Raw genomic sequence first — 15,765 nt, 5'->3', positions numbered from 1 at the left:
CAGTTGGTCCCTTTGGGGGGTTGCCTATGTATATACAGGCTTCCCCTGTGCCGCAGCAGCCTGTGGTACCTTTTCAGGCCCCTATGGCGACGCCTCCACCATGGGTGGATGTGCTCTCCAACTCCGTGCAAAATTTGTCGGCCGCTTCCTCGGCTTTTCAATCAATGTTGCAGACTGACATGCCTTCTAGGATTTCTAAACGCCCACTCATGGCACGGGCTGCTCAGGTATCGGACTCAGAGGGTTCCTCAGATGATGGGGAGGTCCCTGATGACACTGACTCGGACGCCTCGGTCCAGGAAATGGATACCAAGTCGTCCATTAATGTGCGAGCACTAGTTAGGGCGGTGCGAGCTATTCTTCTTATAGAGGATGAGGCACCGGTTCCTAGGTCGAAGTTTCCTAGTTTCAAAAAAACTAAGGTGGCTTCTGCGGTGTTTCCCCTGTCTGATCAGTTGACGGATCATATGGCGGTAGCTTGGCAGGCGCCCAGTAAGAGATTCCTTCCTCAGAAGCGGTTGGCTTCTAATTACCCCTTCCCTGAGGCACATTGTAAAAAATGGGAAACTCCACCGGCGGTGGATTCCCATGTCACCCGTTTAACTCGGGGCGCCACCTTACCATTACCGTCGATATCCTCGCTGAAGGATCCCACGGACAGGAAAGTTGAGACTTGCTTAAAGTCTATTTACTCCCTCTCCGGGGCGGTGGCCCGACCGTCCATGGCCATTTCCTGGGTGGCCAAGGCCATTGAGGGGTGGGCCAATGCATTGGAAGATACCTTCCCGGACGACGCTCCGGATGTCCAGCGGGCGTTGTTGGGACAAATGAGGGACGCCGCTTCTTACATTGGAGAAGCTTCTTTAGATGCTAGTCTGCTGACCTCGCGGGTATCGGCTGCAGCGGTGTCTGCCCGCCGATCCTTATGGTTGCGGTCCTGGAGAGCGGACTCTGATTCAAAGAAAGGTCTGGAGGCCTTACCTTTCAATGGGGAATTACTATTTGGTCCGGACTTGGACAAAATAGTGGACACCCTGGCTAAATCCAAGTCGGCCTTCCTCCCTTCGGCGGCACTGCCTGCTAAGGTTCGGAGTTCGGCTTTTCGTTCCTTTCGGGTTCAGGGTAAGGCGAAAGGTCAGTCCTTCCCGAGACAGTCTGCGAGTAAGACGGCCTCTAAACCCAAGAAGCAAGCCTGGAGTGCTCGGCGCCCTTCTTCCAAGCAGGAAGATAAACCTGCGGCCTGATGGGACGGGCCTCCCTCTGGGGGACCTCAGAGTGGGAGGCCGACTTCTTCTATTTGCCCAGTGCTGGCACAATACCACCACGGATGCCTGGGTTCGAGAAGTGGTCTCCCAGGGGTACGCCCTGTCTTTTCGGCACAGACCACCCCACCAGTTTTTCTGCACAAGTCCTTCTCAGGACAAGACCAAGGCGTTACAGGTTCAGGAGGCTATAGAGTCCTTGCTGAAAGCAGGGGTCATTGTTCCCGTTCCTCTATCACAACGAGGGACGGGGTATTATTCGTCTCTGTTTCTGGTGCAGAAACCCAATGGTTCTCATCGCCCTATCCTCAACTTGAAGTCTCTGAACAAATTCCTCAGAGTTCCCAAGTTCAGGATGGAAACGTTACGTTCCATCATTCTGGCGATGGAACCGGGGGATTACATGGTGTCCCTGGACATCCAGGACGCCTACCTCCATGTTCCGATAGCATCTTCACACCAGCGGTATCTGAGGTTCGCTATCCTTCAACACCACTATCAGTTCCGGGCGCTACCCTTTGGTCTCTCCACGGCACCGAGGGTGTTCACGAAGATTATGGCGGTCATGGCCGCACATCTTCGGAACCAGAATGTACGGCTGCTGCCGTACCTGGACGACCTCCTGTTGCTGGCGAGCTCCCCGGAGGTACTGCTTCAACATCTCCACCTGACGATCGCTTGCCTGCAAGCACACGGGTGGTTGATAAATTGGAAAAAGTCCTCCCTGATTCCATCACAGCGGATGGTTCATTTGGGAGCCCTGCTGGATTCGCGTCAGCAAAGGATCTTCCTGACTCCGGAGAAGGTCGCCTCACTACAGCTGCGGATACGCAGTTGCCTGAGCCGTTGCCGCCTGTCGGTCCATTCGGCTATGAGAGTTCTGGGGTCCATGGTGTCGACATTCGACATGGTGGAATTTGCCCAGTTCCATTCCCGGCCCCTGCAGGGGCTGATTCTATCAGAATGGAACGGGTTACCTCACCGGATCCGCTCTCAGGTGCTGGTGTTGTCTCCGGACGTTCGGCTATCTTTGGCTTGGTGGCTTCAGACAGCTCATCTGGTCGAGGGGCGCCCATTTTGGGTCCCGGACTGGGTCCTGCTCACGACGGATGCCAGTCTCCGGGGTTGGGGGGCAGTGACCGGCTCTTTGTCGCTTCAGGGTCGTTGGTCAGCGGAAGAAGCACTTCTCCCCATCAACATCCTGGAACTGCGGGCAGTATACAAGGCCCTGCAGTCGTCCGGCCCCGCTCTTCACGGAAGGACGGTACAGGTGCAGTCCGACAACGCCACCACGGTGGCGTATATCAATCACCAAGGCGGAACTCGCAGTCAGGCAGCGATGTCGGAGGTGTCTCGTATCCTGTCTTGGGCGGAGGGTCACATTCCAGTGATCTCGGCGGTCTTCATCCCCGGAGTCCTCAATTGGGAGGCGGACTTCCTCAGCCGTCACGACGTGCATCCCGGGGAATGGTCGCTTCACCCAGAGGTGTTTCAGCTACTCGTGGACAGGTGGGGACTGCCGGAGCTGGACTTGATGGCCTCCCGTCACAATCACAAGTTGCCCGTTTACGGGTCAAGGACAAGAGACGCAGGTGCAAGTCTGGTGGACGCGCTGTCGCTGACATGGACGTTTCACCTGGCGTATCTGTTTCCTCCGATATCCCTGCTTCCTCGGGTTCTGCGGAAATTCAAGCAGGACGGCGGCATGCTCGTGCTGGTAGCTCCGGCCTGGCCCAGACGTCCTTGGTACTCCGATCTGAGGAGCCTCTCCATCGACGTTCCGTACCTTCTTCCTCAACGTCGGGACCTGTTGTCTCAGGGGCCCTGCCTTTACCCGGATCTGGGTCGGCTGTCTTTGACGGCGTGGCTCTTGAGACAGCCGTCTTGAGGTCTCGGGGCTTCTCCAGTTCGGTTATTGGTACGATGCTCAGGGCACGCAAGCCTGCTTCAGCACGGATTTATCACAGAGTGTGGCACACTTACTTTCAGTGGTGTGAGTCCAGACTTTATGATCCTCAGGTGTTCCGAGTTTCTAGGATCTTGGAATTTCTTCAGTCAGGATTGGATCTCGGCTTACGCCTTGCATCTCTGAAGGTTCATGTGTCCGCCTTGTCCGTGTGGTTTCAACGGCGGATTGCAATACTACCAGACGTTCACACCTTTTTCCAAGGTGTTATCAGGATCCAGCCTCCCTTTGTGCCTCCGGTGGCTCCTTGGGACTTGGCGGTGGTGCTACGGGTCCTGCAGGGTCCTCCGTTTGAGCCTCTTGAGGCGGTGGAGCTCAAGTGGCTGACATTTAAGACGGTTTTTCTCCTGGCAATTGCTTCGGCCAGGAGGGTGTCTGAATTGGGGGCGCTTTCCTGTCGCCCTCCTTTCCTAATTTTTCACCAGGACAGAGCGGTGCTCCGCACTCGTCCTGAGTTTTTGCCCAAAGTGGTCTCGAAGTTCCATATTAATCAGGAACTTGTTGTGCCAGCTTTTCAGTCCCCTGATCTTTCAGCTGGTGAGACTTCCTTAGATGTGGTCCGGGCGCTTAGAATTTATGTAGACCGGACGGCTTCGGTTAGGAAGTCTGATTCCTTGTTTATCCTCTTTGGTTTTCACAAGAGGGGTTGGCCTGCCAACAAACAAACGTTAGCCCGTTGGCTTCGTTCCGTTATTTGTGAGGCTTATGCACAGGAGGGCTTACCTGTGCCAGCCTCTGTTAAGGCTCATTCCACTCGTTCTGTGGGTCCCTCTTGGGCTGCTAGACGTGGCGCTTCTGCTGTTCAGCTGTGTAGGGCGGCCACTTGGTCTTCAATTCAAACGTTTTTGAGGTTCTATGCGTTTGACACCTTTGCCTCTCAGGATGCATCCTTTGGGCGCCGGGTACTCCTTTCAGCACAGGAGCGTCCCCGCCCTTAGTTGTACTGCTTTGGGACATCCCCAAGGTCAACCCTGTGGACCCCCTATGGACCCTGAAGTAGAAAACAAGAGATATGGTAAGAACTTACCTTTGTTATCTCTGTTTCTACGAAGTCCATAGGGTCCACAGGGCGCCCGCCCTGACGCACCTGGCTTCAAATGGGCTGTGTGGCTGGTCACCGGTTTTCCGTCTCCTATTGCTGTGAGTATGGTTTCTTGTGTGTTCCAGTCTTCCTTCTCTCTGTTCCATATTCTCCTCCGGCCTAGGCTGCTTACCAACTGGGGTGCCTGTGGCTCGGGGGCGGGGTATAGAGGAGGACCCAGGTGCATCCTGGGAGCTAAAAGCTTAACTGTGTGGTGCCCATGGATCCTGTTCCAGCTATAACCCCAAGGTCAACCCTGTGGACCCTATGGACTTCGTAGAAACAGAGATAACAAAGGTAAGTTCTTACCATATCTCTTGTTATTATGATGCTAATATTCGCTATTTATATTCAATACACCAAATAGTAGGGAGGAGCGCTGTCTTACAGAACTTGGTGGTTAGAGGGGAATAAAGTCCTCTGTAATTAGCAGGAGCAGATCGTGGAGTAATGATACTGTAAGTGTGGATATATAGCATGTTACATGGGTTATGTATCAGTTATTAGTGCCATTTGTCTGGGTTCCTGGCGTGGTGGAATATTTACATGCTAATTACACGCGTGCTGTCACGGTGAAGTGGGTTAGCTGTTAGGTAAGAGCAGTGGGTGTGACTGGGACGGGGCTCCTTCGGGTGCTGTCAGAGGCTTGCCTGTGTCTGGTACACTGTGTGCTGAATGGACTGTGTTGTCCCTTGTAATCCCCCCTCGGTCCCCCCCTCCAGGCAGTATGTGTGATACTTATGTAACAGCTGCCTATATCAGTGATCGCTGAGGCCAGGAGCAGGCTGTCCCTGTGTCGCTGAGCGTCCCATCCTGTTACCACCTGCATTCCACCCCATAGCAGAGAAGGTAGCGCCTCCCAGTGGCCATGCGTCTACAGGACGAATCTGCGCAGCCTGCAGGTATCGGAATACGTCTGTCCTGTCTCCAGGTTTTGTCTGTGGAATAAACTTTTTTCAAAGTTTATCAGAGGTCGATATGGGGGCAGGATGTCTCTCCACCACATTAGTGGCTGGCAGACACAGGGGAAGATAAATAACATTGCGATTTATTAGGATGATGGCAGAAATCTGACTTTGTATACAAGTTACTGCACAGAATGGGTTTGGTTTTCAGCCCGTGAGGATCAGCACGATATGGGAGACCCTAGAGGGACCCTTACCCCCATTGTATCCATAATATACAATTACATTCTATATAAGGCAATAACTGACTCTCTGCTATTAATTAGAGGTAGCGACTTTCCAGCTGATGTTTCGTGTAGATGGTTCAAGTGTTTAATTGGATGCGCACTGGAGGGGAATTGCTTGCAGTGGGTGTGCAGCTCGTAATGAGAGGTTGCCCACCTCTCTATAGGCATCAATAATACAATATGTAGATGGACTGGATTCTCCAGGGCATGCTGGAACTTCTAGTTACCCAGCAGCTGGAAAGGCACAAGTCATTCATGTCCTATCCCTCAGTAGGGTCTCCCTCTTTGTCCCAGTAATCTGTATGTTCTCCCATCCCCTGGTCTGGGCACTTAGTTACAGGGTGCCCTGTGTTAGGTCTATGTGGCACTTAGTTACAGGGCGCCCTGTGTTAGGGCTATGTGGCACATAGTTACAGGGCGCCCTGTGTTAGGGCTATGTGGCACTTAGTTACAGGGTGCCCTGTGTTAGGTCTATGTGGCACTTAGTTACAGAGCGCCCTGTGTTAGGGCTATGTGGCACTTAGTTACAGGGGCCCTGTGTTAGGGCTATGTGGCACTTAGTTACAGGGCGCTCTGTGTTAGGTCTATGTGGCACTTACTTACAGGGCGCCCTGTGTTAGGTCTATGTGGCACTTAGTTACAGGGCTCCCTGTGTTAGGGCTATGTGGCACATAGTTACAGGGCGCCCTGTGTTAGGGCTATGTGGCACTTAGTTACAGGGTGCCCTGTGTTAGGTCTATGTGGCACTTAGTTACAGGGTGCCCTGTGTTAGGTCTATGTGGCACTTAGTTACAGGGCGCCCTGTGTTAGGGCTATGTGGCACTTAGTTACAGGGCGCCCTGTGTTAGGGCTATGTGGCACTTAGTTACAGAGCGCCCTGTGTTAGGTCTATGTGGCACTTAGTTACAGAGCGCCCTGTGTTAGGTCTATGTGGCACTTAGTTACAGAGCGCCCTGTGTTAGGGCTATGTGGCACTTAGTTACAGGGGCCCTGTGTTAGGGCTATGTGGCACTTAGTTACAGGGCGCTCTGTGTTAGGTCTTTGTGGCACTTACTTACAGGGCGCCCTGTGTTAGGTCTATGTGGCACTTAGTTACAGGGCTCCCTGTGTTAGGGCTATGTGGCACTTAGTTACAGGGCGCCCTGTGTTAGGGCTATGTGGCACTTAGTTACAGGGTGCCCTGTGTTAGGTCTATGTGGCACTTGCAGTATGATGTTTTAAGGCAGATTTACTATGAGGACTTTTCTGGGCGTTATATAATGACGCTGCCTTTATGTAACCATTGGCAGATAAACCTGCTGGCATAAGATAATACAAATATTTAGCTGAGCAGCGCAGCACCGCCCAGGGTAGCCCCCGACGTGGATGAGGGTACAGAGGTGGCGGAGACTGAGGTATAAGGGTCAGCGTGTGTCACATTCACAATGGACGTAACTGCCGCTGTGTGCGCCACTCTGTTACCGCCTAGGTGTGAGATGTTTATAACTTGCACATGTTGCGTCCCAGTGGGGGCAAATTGCCATAACGTATTGCTTAGCAGATGGGGTGTAGTTTAAATCCCGGCTGTTGGGATGCCAGAATTCTGGTGCCGGAATTCCAACACCAGTCAGAAACCCGGCACCAGCATCCCGACCGCAGGCATCCTGATGGTAAGTAGTGGGGTTAGTATTGAGGGTAGGTTCAGGCTGCAGGGGGGGGGTTAGGTTCAGGCTGCAGGGGGGGGGGTTAGGTTCAGGCTGCAGGGAGGACAGGTTAGGTTTAGGCTGCAGGGGGGGGGGAGGGTTAGGTTTAGGCAGCTGGGAGGACGGCTTAGGTTTAGGCTGCGGGGAGGACGGGTTAGGTTTAGGCTGCGGGGAGGACGGGTTAGGTTTAGGCTGTGGGGGGGAGGGTTAGGTTTAGGCTGCGGGGGGGAGGGTTAGGTTTAGGCTGCGGGGAGTGGAGGGTTAGGTTTAGGCTGCGGGGAGTGGAGAGTTAGGTTTAGGCTGCGGGGGGGGGAGGGTTAGGTTTAGGCAGCGGGGAGGACAGGTTAGGTTTAGGCTGCTGGGGGGAGGGTTAGGTTTAGGCAGCGGGGAGGACGGGTTAGGTTTAGGCAGCGGGGAGGACGGGTTAGGTTTAGGCAGCGGGGAGGACGGGTTAGGTTTAGGCAGCGGGGAGGACGGGTTAGGTTTAGGCTGCGGGGGGGAGGGTTAGGTTTAGGCAGCGGGGAGGACGGGTTAGGATGCTTATGGACAGGTGTCGGTATCCTAACTCTGTCGAGATGACGGTGTCTGGATTCTGACCGCCGGGATCCCGAGCGCTGGCATCCTGTACCCAACCCGAGCAGATTAGCGTCATCTGTTATGGCATGATTGGAATATTTATTATAATACACAATGTACTTCCCACTTGTGCCAGACAAACTCGGAAAGGGACAGGAAGCTGAGGGCATAATTTCTAACAGCGGGGGCAAGGTCCTTGTCACCAGGTGCTCTTTCTCACCACACCTGTTGCAGGGTAGCGTCTGCCGTAGTGCCCAGGGAGCTAATGAGGCATAGAGTGGGGCGTGGCCCCTGGGCTCTGCTAATGGGCTGTAGCTCCTGTAGGGCGGTATAGTGTCTGCGGTTTCGCCCAGGGCACCGTGAAGCATGTGTTATTTTATTATCTAAAAACTAGCACATTGTGGGCTTCCCCGAAAGCGACATTTCTCAGAACATGATTTTACCTCTTCTTGACCTTAATCAGTGACGCGGATCCCTGTTCCTGGGCAGATATGATTGCACAGAATTGTGTCTGGTTGTAGACACCAGGTAACATAGCGTCTCCGGTTCCGTATCAGCGAATGGCGCGTCAGGCACCTCCATAGGATCTGGCCTTGTTTGCCTTTAGTTATACTCTACCATCTACATGTAACCAGTTTTGTGGTACAGGGATCAGCACACGGGAATTGTATGTGAACTCTAAGTATGTTCTCCTCCAATCCGAGCTTGTTGTACTTTGATATTGGTATCTGTACATGACATCGTACATATGTCCTGCTTGTCATTCTTGTGTTGCGTCTTATGTGTGAGGGTCTCAGGGTCTTCTCTGCCTTTCAGAAAAGTCTCAGAGTGCCGCACTGGGTGAAGATGGCGCTGAGCGCAGCGGAGACGGGGAAAGGAAACATTCAACTACCTCAGAACAGAGTGGACAGGAGGGGAGGACAACACCGAGCGAGGAGGCCAAGAAGACGTGGCTGCAGAAACCGGCAAACATGAGGAGGAACATCAGGTGAGAGTCCGGGGGGACAAACCTTGCTGGAACTTGTAGTTAGCCAGCAGACGGAGAGGCACAGTTTTTCAACCTCTGGTACGGCGAATGCCCATTTCACTAGCAACATAGCCATTTATAGAAAGTTTTTGTCCTTGTTCCCCTCATTTCAGCTTCTGTTCTTGTGTTGCAGGAAGCTTCTCCGCGAGGATCAGTTAGAGGCTGTGACCAAGACGGCCCAGCAGGAGGAGCTGGAGAGGCGCAAACGTCTGGAGCAGCAGAGGAAGGACTATCCGTTGCCTATTATCCCCACTTTGCCTGCTGTACCCCTAGACTTCCTCCATGGTACAGTGGTCTGGTGGCTAATGCCTGATATTAGTGGTCGGAGAGGGTGTGAAGTGATGACTATGGAAGAGAGAGAATGTCGGGTCCTGTAATATATTACAGAGAATAAACTGTTTACTAATGTTTTATTTGTTCTGCAGAAGAAATTGAGTTGAGGTCGGCAGATGTGTCGCAGCTGGTGGGAGATCAGGAGATTATCTGTCTGGATAGTAGCAGCGGGGAGAGTGAGGATGACACACAGAGGGCCGTCCTGTGCATGAAAGATGGTGAGAGTCAGATAGGTGTGTGATGTGCCATGGTGCAATGCAGAATACATTTATATTAATCATCATTTACTCTGCCCTCATCCTGTACCCTGCCTCTCCCTCCCCTTTATCTCCTCTCCCCCCCCCTTTATCTCCTCTCCCCCCCCCCTTTATCTCCTCTTCCCCCCCCCCCTTTATCTCCTCTCCCCCCCTTTATCTCCTCTCCCCCCCCTTTATCTCCTCTCCCCACCCCCCTTTATCTCCTCTCCCCACCCCCCTTTATCTCCTCTCCCCACCCCCCTTTATCTCCTCTCCCCACCCCCCTTTATCTCCTCTCCCCACCCCCCCTTATCTCCTCTCCCCACCCCCCTTTATCTCCTCTCCCCACCCCCCTTTATCTCCTCTCCCCACCCCCCTTTATCTCCTCTCCCCACCCCCCTTTATCTCCTCTCCCCACCCCCCTTTATCTCCTCTCCCCACCCCCCTTTATCTCCTCTCCCCACCCCCCTTTATCTCCTCTCCCCACCCCCCTTTATCTCCTCTCCCCACCCCCCTTTATCTCCTCTCCCCACCCCCCTTTATCTCCTCTCCCCACCCCCCTTTATCTCCTCTCCCCACCCCCCTTTATCTCCTCTCCCCACCCCCCTTTATCTCCTCTCCCCACCCCCCTTTATCTCCTCTCCCCACCCCCCTTTATCTCCTCTCCCCACCCCCCTTTATCTCCTCTCCCCACCCCCCTTTATCTCCTCTCCCCACCCCCCTTTATCTCCTCTCCCCACCCCCCTTTATCTCCTCTCCCCACCCCCCTTTATCTCCTCTCCCCACCCCCCTTTATCTCCTCTCCCCACCCCCCTTTATCTCCTCTCCCCACCCCCCTTTATCTCCTCTCCCCACCCCCCTTTATCTCCTCTCCCCACCCCCCTTTATCTCCTCTCCCCACCCCCCTTTATCTCCTCTCCCCACCCCCCTTTATCTCCTCTCCCCCCTTTATCTCCCCACCCCCCTTTATCTCCCCACCCCCCTTTATCTCCCCACCCCCCTTTATCTCCCCACCCCCCTTTATCTCCTCTCCCTCCCCTTTCCCTCCTCTCCCTCCCCTTTCCCTCCTCTCCCTCCCCTTTCCCTCCCCTTTATCCCCTTTCCCTCCCCTTTATCCCCTTTCCCTCCCCTTTATCCCCTCTCCCTCCCCTTTATCCCCTCTCCCTCCCCTTTATCCTCTCTCCCTCCCCTTTATCCTCTCTCCCTCCCCTTTATCCTCTCTCCCTCCCCTTTATCCTCTCTCCCTCCCCTTTATCCTCTCTCCCTCCCCTTTATCCTCTCTCCCTCCCCTTTATCATCCCTCTGTCCTCATCCTCTCTCCCTCCCTGTAATAATCCCTCTGTCCTCATCCTCTCTCCCTCCCCTTTATCATCCCTCTGTCCTCATCCTCTCTCCCTCCCCTTTATCATCCCTCTGTCCTCATCCTCTCTCCCTCCCCTTTATCCTCTCTCCCTCCCATTTATCCTCTCTCCCTCCCCTTTATCATCCCTCTGTCCTCATCCTCTCTCCCTCCCCTTTATCATCCCTCTGTCCTCATCCTCTCTCCCTCCCCTTTATCCTCTCTCCCTCCCATTTATCCTCTCTCCCTCCCCTTTATCATCCCTCTGTCCTCATCCTCTCTCCCTCCCTGTAATCATCCCTCTGTCCTCATCCTCTCTCCCTCCCTGTAATCATCCCTCTGTCCTCATCCTCTCTCCCTCCCTGTAATCATCCCTCTGTCCTCATCCTCTCTCCCTCCCTGTAATCATCCCTCTGTCCTCATCCTCTCTCCCTCCCCTTTATCATCCCTCTGCCCTCATCCTCTCTCCCTCCCCTTTATCATCCCTCTGTCCTCATCCTCTCTCCCTTCCCTTTATCATCCCTCTGTCCCTTCCCTTTATCATCCCTCTGCCCTCATCCTCTCTCCCTCCCCTTTATCATCCCTCTGTCCTCATCCTCTCTCCCTCCCTTTTATCATCCCTCTGCCCTCATCCTCTCTCCCTCCCCTTTATCCTCTCTCCCTCCCCTTTATCATCCCTCTGCCCTCATCCTCTCTCCCTCCCCTTTATCCTCTCTCCCTCCCCTTTATCATCCCTCTGCCCTCATCCTCTCTCCCTCCCCTTTATCATCCCTCTGCCCTCATCCTCTCTCCCTTCCCTTTATCATCCCTCTGTCCTCATCCTCTGTCCCTTCCCTTTATCATCCCTCTGCCCTCATCCTCTCTCCCTCCCCTTTATCATCCCTCTGTCCTCATCCTCTCTCCCTCATCTCTTCATCCCCTTTATCATACCTCTGTCCTTTCTTCTTCAACACTTGTCCCCACTACCATCCATCCTCTTCTCCTTTCCTTTTCTGTAATACTCCCTCTATTTCCCCTGCCCCTCCCTTATCCTCCATTCTTCCTTAATTCTTCATTTCTCCTCCCTCTTGTATATCATCCATCCCTTTCTTCTTCATATGTCTTACCCCCGTCCACCCCTTATCATCCCTCATACACTCCTTGATTCCTTTCAATCTATCATTTCCTTCTTCCTTACCTTCCCTAACTCCTTCTTCTCCTCTTTTCCTAATTCTCCATCCATCCCTTCTCCCCTGTCACCTCCCTCCCTCCCATGTTACAGAAATAATTGAGCTGAGCTCAGGGGATGAGGAATCTCTGCAGGTGGAGGACAGCGGAGATTCCACCAATGAGGCTGATGATGATGATATCTGCAATGAGAACAGCGGCTCTCACGTCAATGATGCTTTGAACCAACCTGATGCTGTCGGCCAGGTCCTCGTCAATATTAACCACCCACCCAATGAGAAGGACATATTCTTGGCTCCACAACTGACGCTAGCTGTCAAACCGCACCAGGTGTGTCTCCTCAGGCCTTACCTGGCTATGATGCGTTCCTCTGCTTCGGCTTGCTACTAATATTCTAACGCCCTACTCTCCTCGTTCTCAGATCGGGGGCATTCGCTTTCTGTACGATAACCTTGTGGAGTCTCTGGAGAGGTTTTCCAGCAGCAGCGGATTTGGCTGTATCTTGGCACACAGTATGGGTCTGGGGAAGACTCTGCAGGTCATTTCGTTCTTGGACGTTCTCTTCCGGCACACACCGGCCAAGACTGTGCTCGCGATTGTACCGGTGAGAGCTTGATGTACTGATATCTGCGCTGGTCAATGCCCTATGTTAGTCCTTTGTCTGTTTCTATTCATTCTCTGCTCGCTTGAACTAATGTAGATGGTTTATGACTGGACCCACGAGTTCTTAAAAGAAAAGGGTCCAAAATGTAATGGCCTTATCCGCTTCATCTAAAATACCTTTACAGTTGAGCACGCAGCACAGTGGCTAGCATTGCTGCCTCACAGTGTTGAGTTCATGGATTAGATTCTGACTGGGGTCCTATTTGTTTGGAGTTTGTATGTTCTCCCCCGTTTATGACTGTTTCATCCCACAGTCCAGCTGGGGTTCTGTTGCATGTGTGGCAGAGAATTTAGAGTGCAAGCTCCACTGGGATCTAGTGTAAATGATTCAGTATATACTGTAAAGTGCTGCATAATATATTCCTATAGTCTCATCCAAATAAAGCCTAATAATAAGGTTAGTAATTATCATTGTTGCCGTGCAACTTTGAGGTTCCTGCAGCCACTGTGAGAGAGCAGTAATCAATGATCTGTTTGCAGCAAACAAAGAATAACAAACTAACGAGAGACATCGGCTTCCTAAATATACTGAACTATTTCTGGAAATGTAGGTGACAGATTGTTGTACCGTAGGTGTGATCTGAACCTTAAGGCGCACATCCACTAGCAGATATTAATGAACGACTGAACGATAACGACATCGTTATCGTTCAGTCGTGCATGAATCGGGCACTAAAGTGTTGGAAACTACCAGCGATGCGCGCTCCCGCTGGTCGTCTCCGACATCAATCATCGCCCGAACATGCCGATCAATCTGCCGATAACGTCAGATTGACCATGTCCAGGGATGACGGAGGTTGCCTACACTGAACGACTAATCGTTCAGCGTAGGCACTGCAGGGGATGCGAACGACGGTACGATTACGAAATCGTAATCGTACTGTCTGTCCCGGGTCGCCTAGTGGATGTACAGCATTAAACCTGTGTATGATATAAACCTTAAAGAGATTCACTGCAAATCGTTTGCATAGAGCACCATCTTCAGGTGATGAGTATGTACTGCATCCCAGTTACATTACTACCATCCTGTTCCTCCTAGCAGTCAGCCAGAAAGTGCTTTACAGCCATGGCCAAAAGTTATGAGAATGACACAACTATTGGTTTTCACAAAGTTTGCTGCTTCAGTGTTGTTAGACCTTTTTGTCAGATGTTACTATGGTATACTGAAGTAACATTACAGCATTGCATAAGTGTCAGATGTTACTATGGTATACTGAGGTAACATTACAGCATTACATAAGTGTCAGATGTTACTATGGTATACTGAGGTAACATTACAGCATGACATAAGTGTCAGATATTACTATGGTATACTGAAGTAACATTACAGCATTGCATAAGTGTCAGATGTTACTATGGTATACTGAGGTAACATTACAGCATGACATAAGTGTCAGATATTACTATGGTATACTGAGGTACCATTACAGCATTACATAAGTGTCAGATGTGACTATGGTATACTGAGGTAACATTACAGCATTACATAAGTGTCAGATGTTACTATGGTATACTGAGGTAACATTACAGCATTACATAAGTGTCAGATGTTACTATGGTATACTGAGGTAACATTACAGCATTACATAAGTGTCAGATGTTACTGAGGGTAGCATTACATAAGTGTCAGATGTTACTATGGTATACTGAGGTAATATTACAGCATTTCATAAGTGTCAGATGTTACTATGGTATACTGAGGTAATATTAGAGCATTTCATAAGTGTCAGATGTTACTATGGTATACTGAGGTAACATTACAGCATTACATAAGTGTCAGATGTTACTATGGTATACTGAGGTAGCATTACATAAGTGTCAGATGTTACTATGGTATACTGAGGTAACATTACATAAGTGTCAGATGTTACTATGGTATACTGAGGTAATATTAGAGCATTACATAAGTGTCAGATGTTACTATGGTATACTGAGGTAGCATTACATAAGTGTCAGATGTTACTATGGTATACTGAGGTAACATTACAGCATTACATAAGTGTCAGATGTTACTATGGTATACTGAAGTAACATTACAGCATTACATAAGTGTCAGATGTTACTATGGTATACTGAAGTAACATTACAGCATTACATAAGTGTCAGATGTTACTATGGTATACTGAAGTAACATTACAGCATTACATAAGTGTCAGATGTTACTATGGTATACTGAAGTAACATTACAGCATTACATAAGTGTCAATGGCTTTTATTGACCATTACATTAAGTTTATGCAGAGAGTAAATATTTGCAGTGCTGACCCTTCTTTATCAGGACCTCTGCAATTCGCCCTGGCATGCTGTCACTCAACTTCTGGGCCATATACTGACTGATGGCCGCCCATTCTTACCTAATCAGTGCTTGGAGTTTGTCAGAATTTGTGGGGTTTTGTTTGTCCACCCGTCTCTTGAGGATTAACCACAAGTTCTCAATGGGGTTAAGGTCTGGGGAGTTTCCTGGCCATGGAGCCAAAATTTCGATGTTTTGTTCCCCGAGCCACTCAGTTATCATCCCTCTGTCCTCATCCTCTCTCTCTGGAAAAGGCATTGTTCATCACCAAACCAGGATGGTTGGGAGAAGTTGCTCTTGGAGGTCAGCTCCATGGCTGTATATAATAAAATCAATTAAATTTAAAATACTTAGTTTACCAGAACACTGTAAAACTGGAAGGTGGAGTCTATTTTATTTCTCAATCAAGTTGCAGTTTCCCCTACAATTTAGTTACAGGCAAATAACTACAGATGAATACTTCATTTGCCTCTTTTTAAGGAATCCTATGACACAGGCTGGGGAATACGGCTACATTCCCTCCCTTTAATCAGTATGTTTAAGCTGCAGTTAAATTATTTTTCTTAAAACAGACCCCCCCCCCCACAATAAAAAACAAATGACTGTATACAAAACTTCATTGTAAAATGTAAAAGAGGTGCGGCACAGTGTTGCCTCCTGTCAGTGCTGCTACATCCTATTCTTAGTTCTGTTCCTGTGAAATATTTGATCATTGTTGTATACACTAATAAAGCACAAGGGAGGGGTGAAACAGGAATATTGCGCACACTACAGCGCTGGATAGGGCTAGGAGGGATCGGTATAGGGATCATGGGTAATGCAGTGGATTAGGAGATGTACAGAAACCACCATCAATGCCGTATGGGCCTCCTGCTGTTGGCACTTGAAGAACTGAAATGTGGGGTTTCCTTTGTAGAGGTAACCGTGGGAGGAAGCCCTAACTTCCCA

At 50.8% G+C, this 15,765-nt stretch overlaps 1 protein-coding gene across 1 annotated transcript in view; it reads left to right on the top strand.

Annotated features, from left to right (window-relative positions):
* RAD54L2 (RAD54 like 2) overlaps positions 1 to 15,765 on the top strand; it is a 51,849-nt gene that overhangs the window by 21,357 nt on the left and 14,727 nt on the right. The window contains exons 3-7 of the mRNA XM_088459070.1: positions 8,576 to 8,747; positions 8,920 to 9,071; positions 9,212 to 9,337; positions 11,956 to 12,191; positions 12,283 to 12,465. Coding sequence (XP_088315196.1) covers positions 8,576 to 8,747; positions 8,920 to 9,071; positions 9,212 to 9,337; positions 11,956 to 12,191; positions 12,283 to 12,465 — 869 coding nt within the window. The remainder of the gene's footprint in view (positions 1 to 8,575; positions 8,748 to 8,919; positions 9,072 to 9,211; positions 9,338 to 11,955; positions 12,192 to 12,282; positions 12,466 to 15,765) is intronic.

The sequence above is a fragment of the Taudactylus pleione genome, unplaced genomic scaffold (genome assembly GCF_031769625.1).
Source record: "Taudactylus pleione unplaced genomic scaffold, aTauple2 ptg000893l, whole genome shotgun sequence".
Taxonomy (NCBI): domain Eukaryota; kingdom Metazoa; phylum Chordata; class Amphibia; order Anura; family Myobatrachidae; genus Taudactylus; species Taudactylus pleione.
Note: the sequence above shows the minus strand (reverse complement) of the source record. Positions and strands in the feature narration are given on the sequence as shown.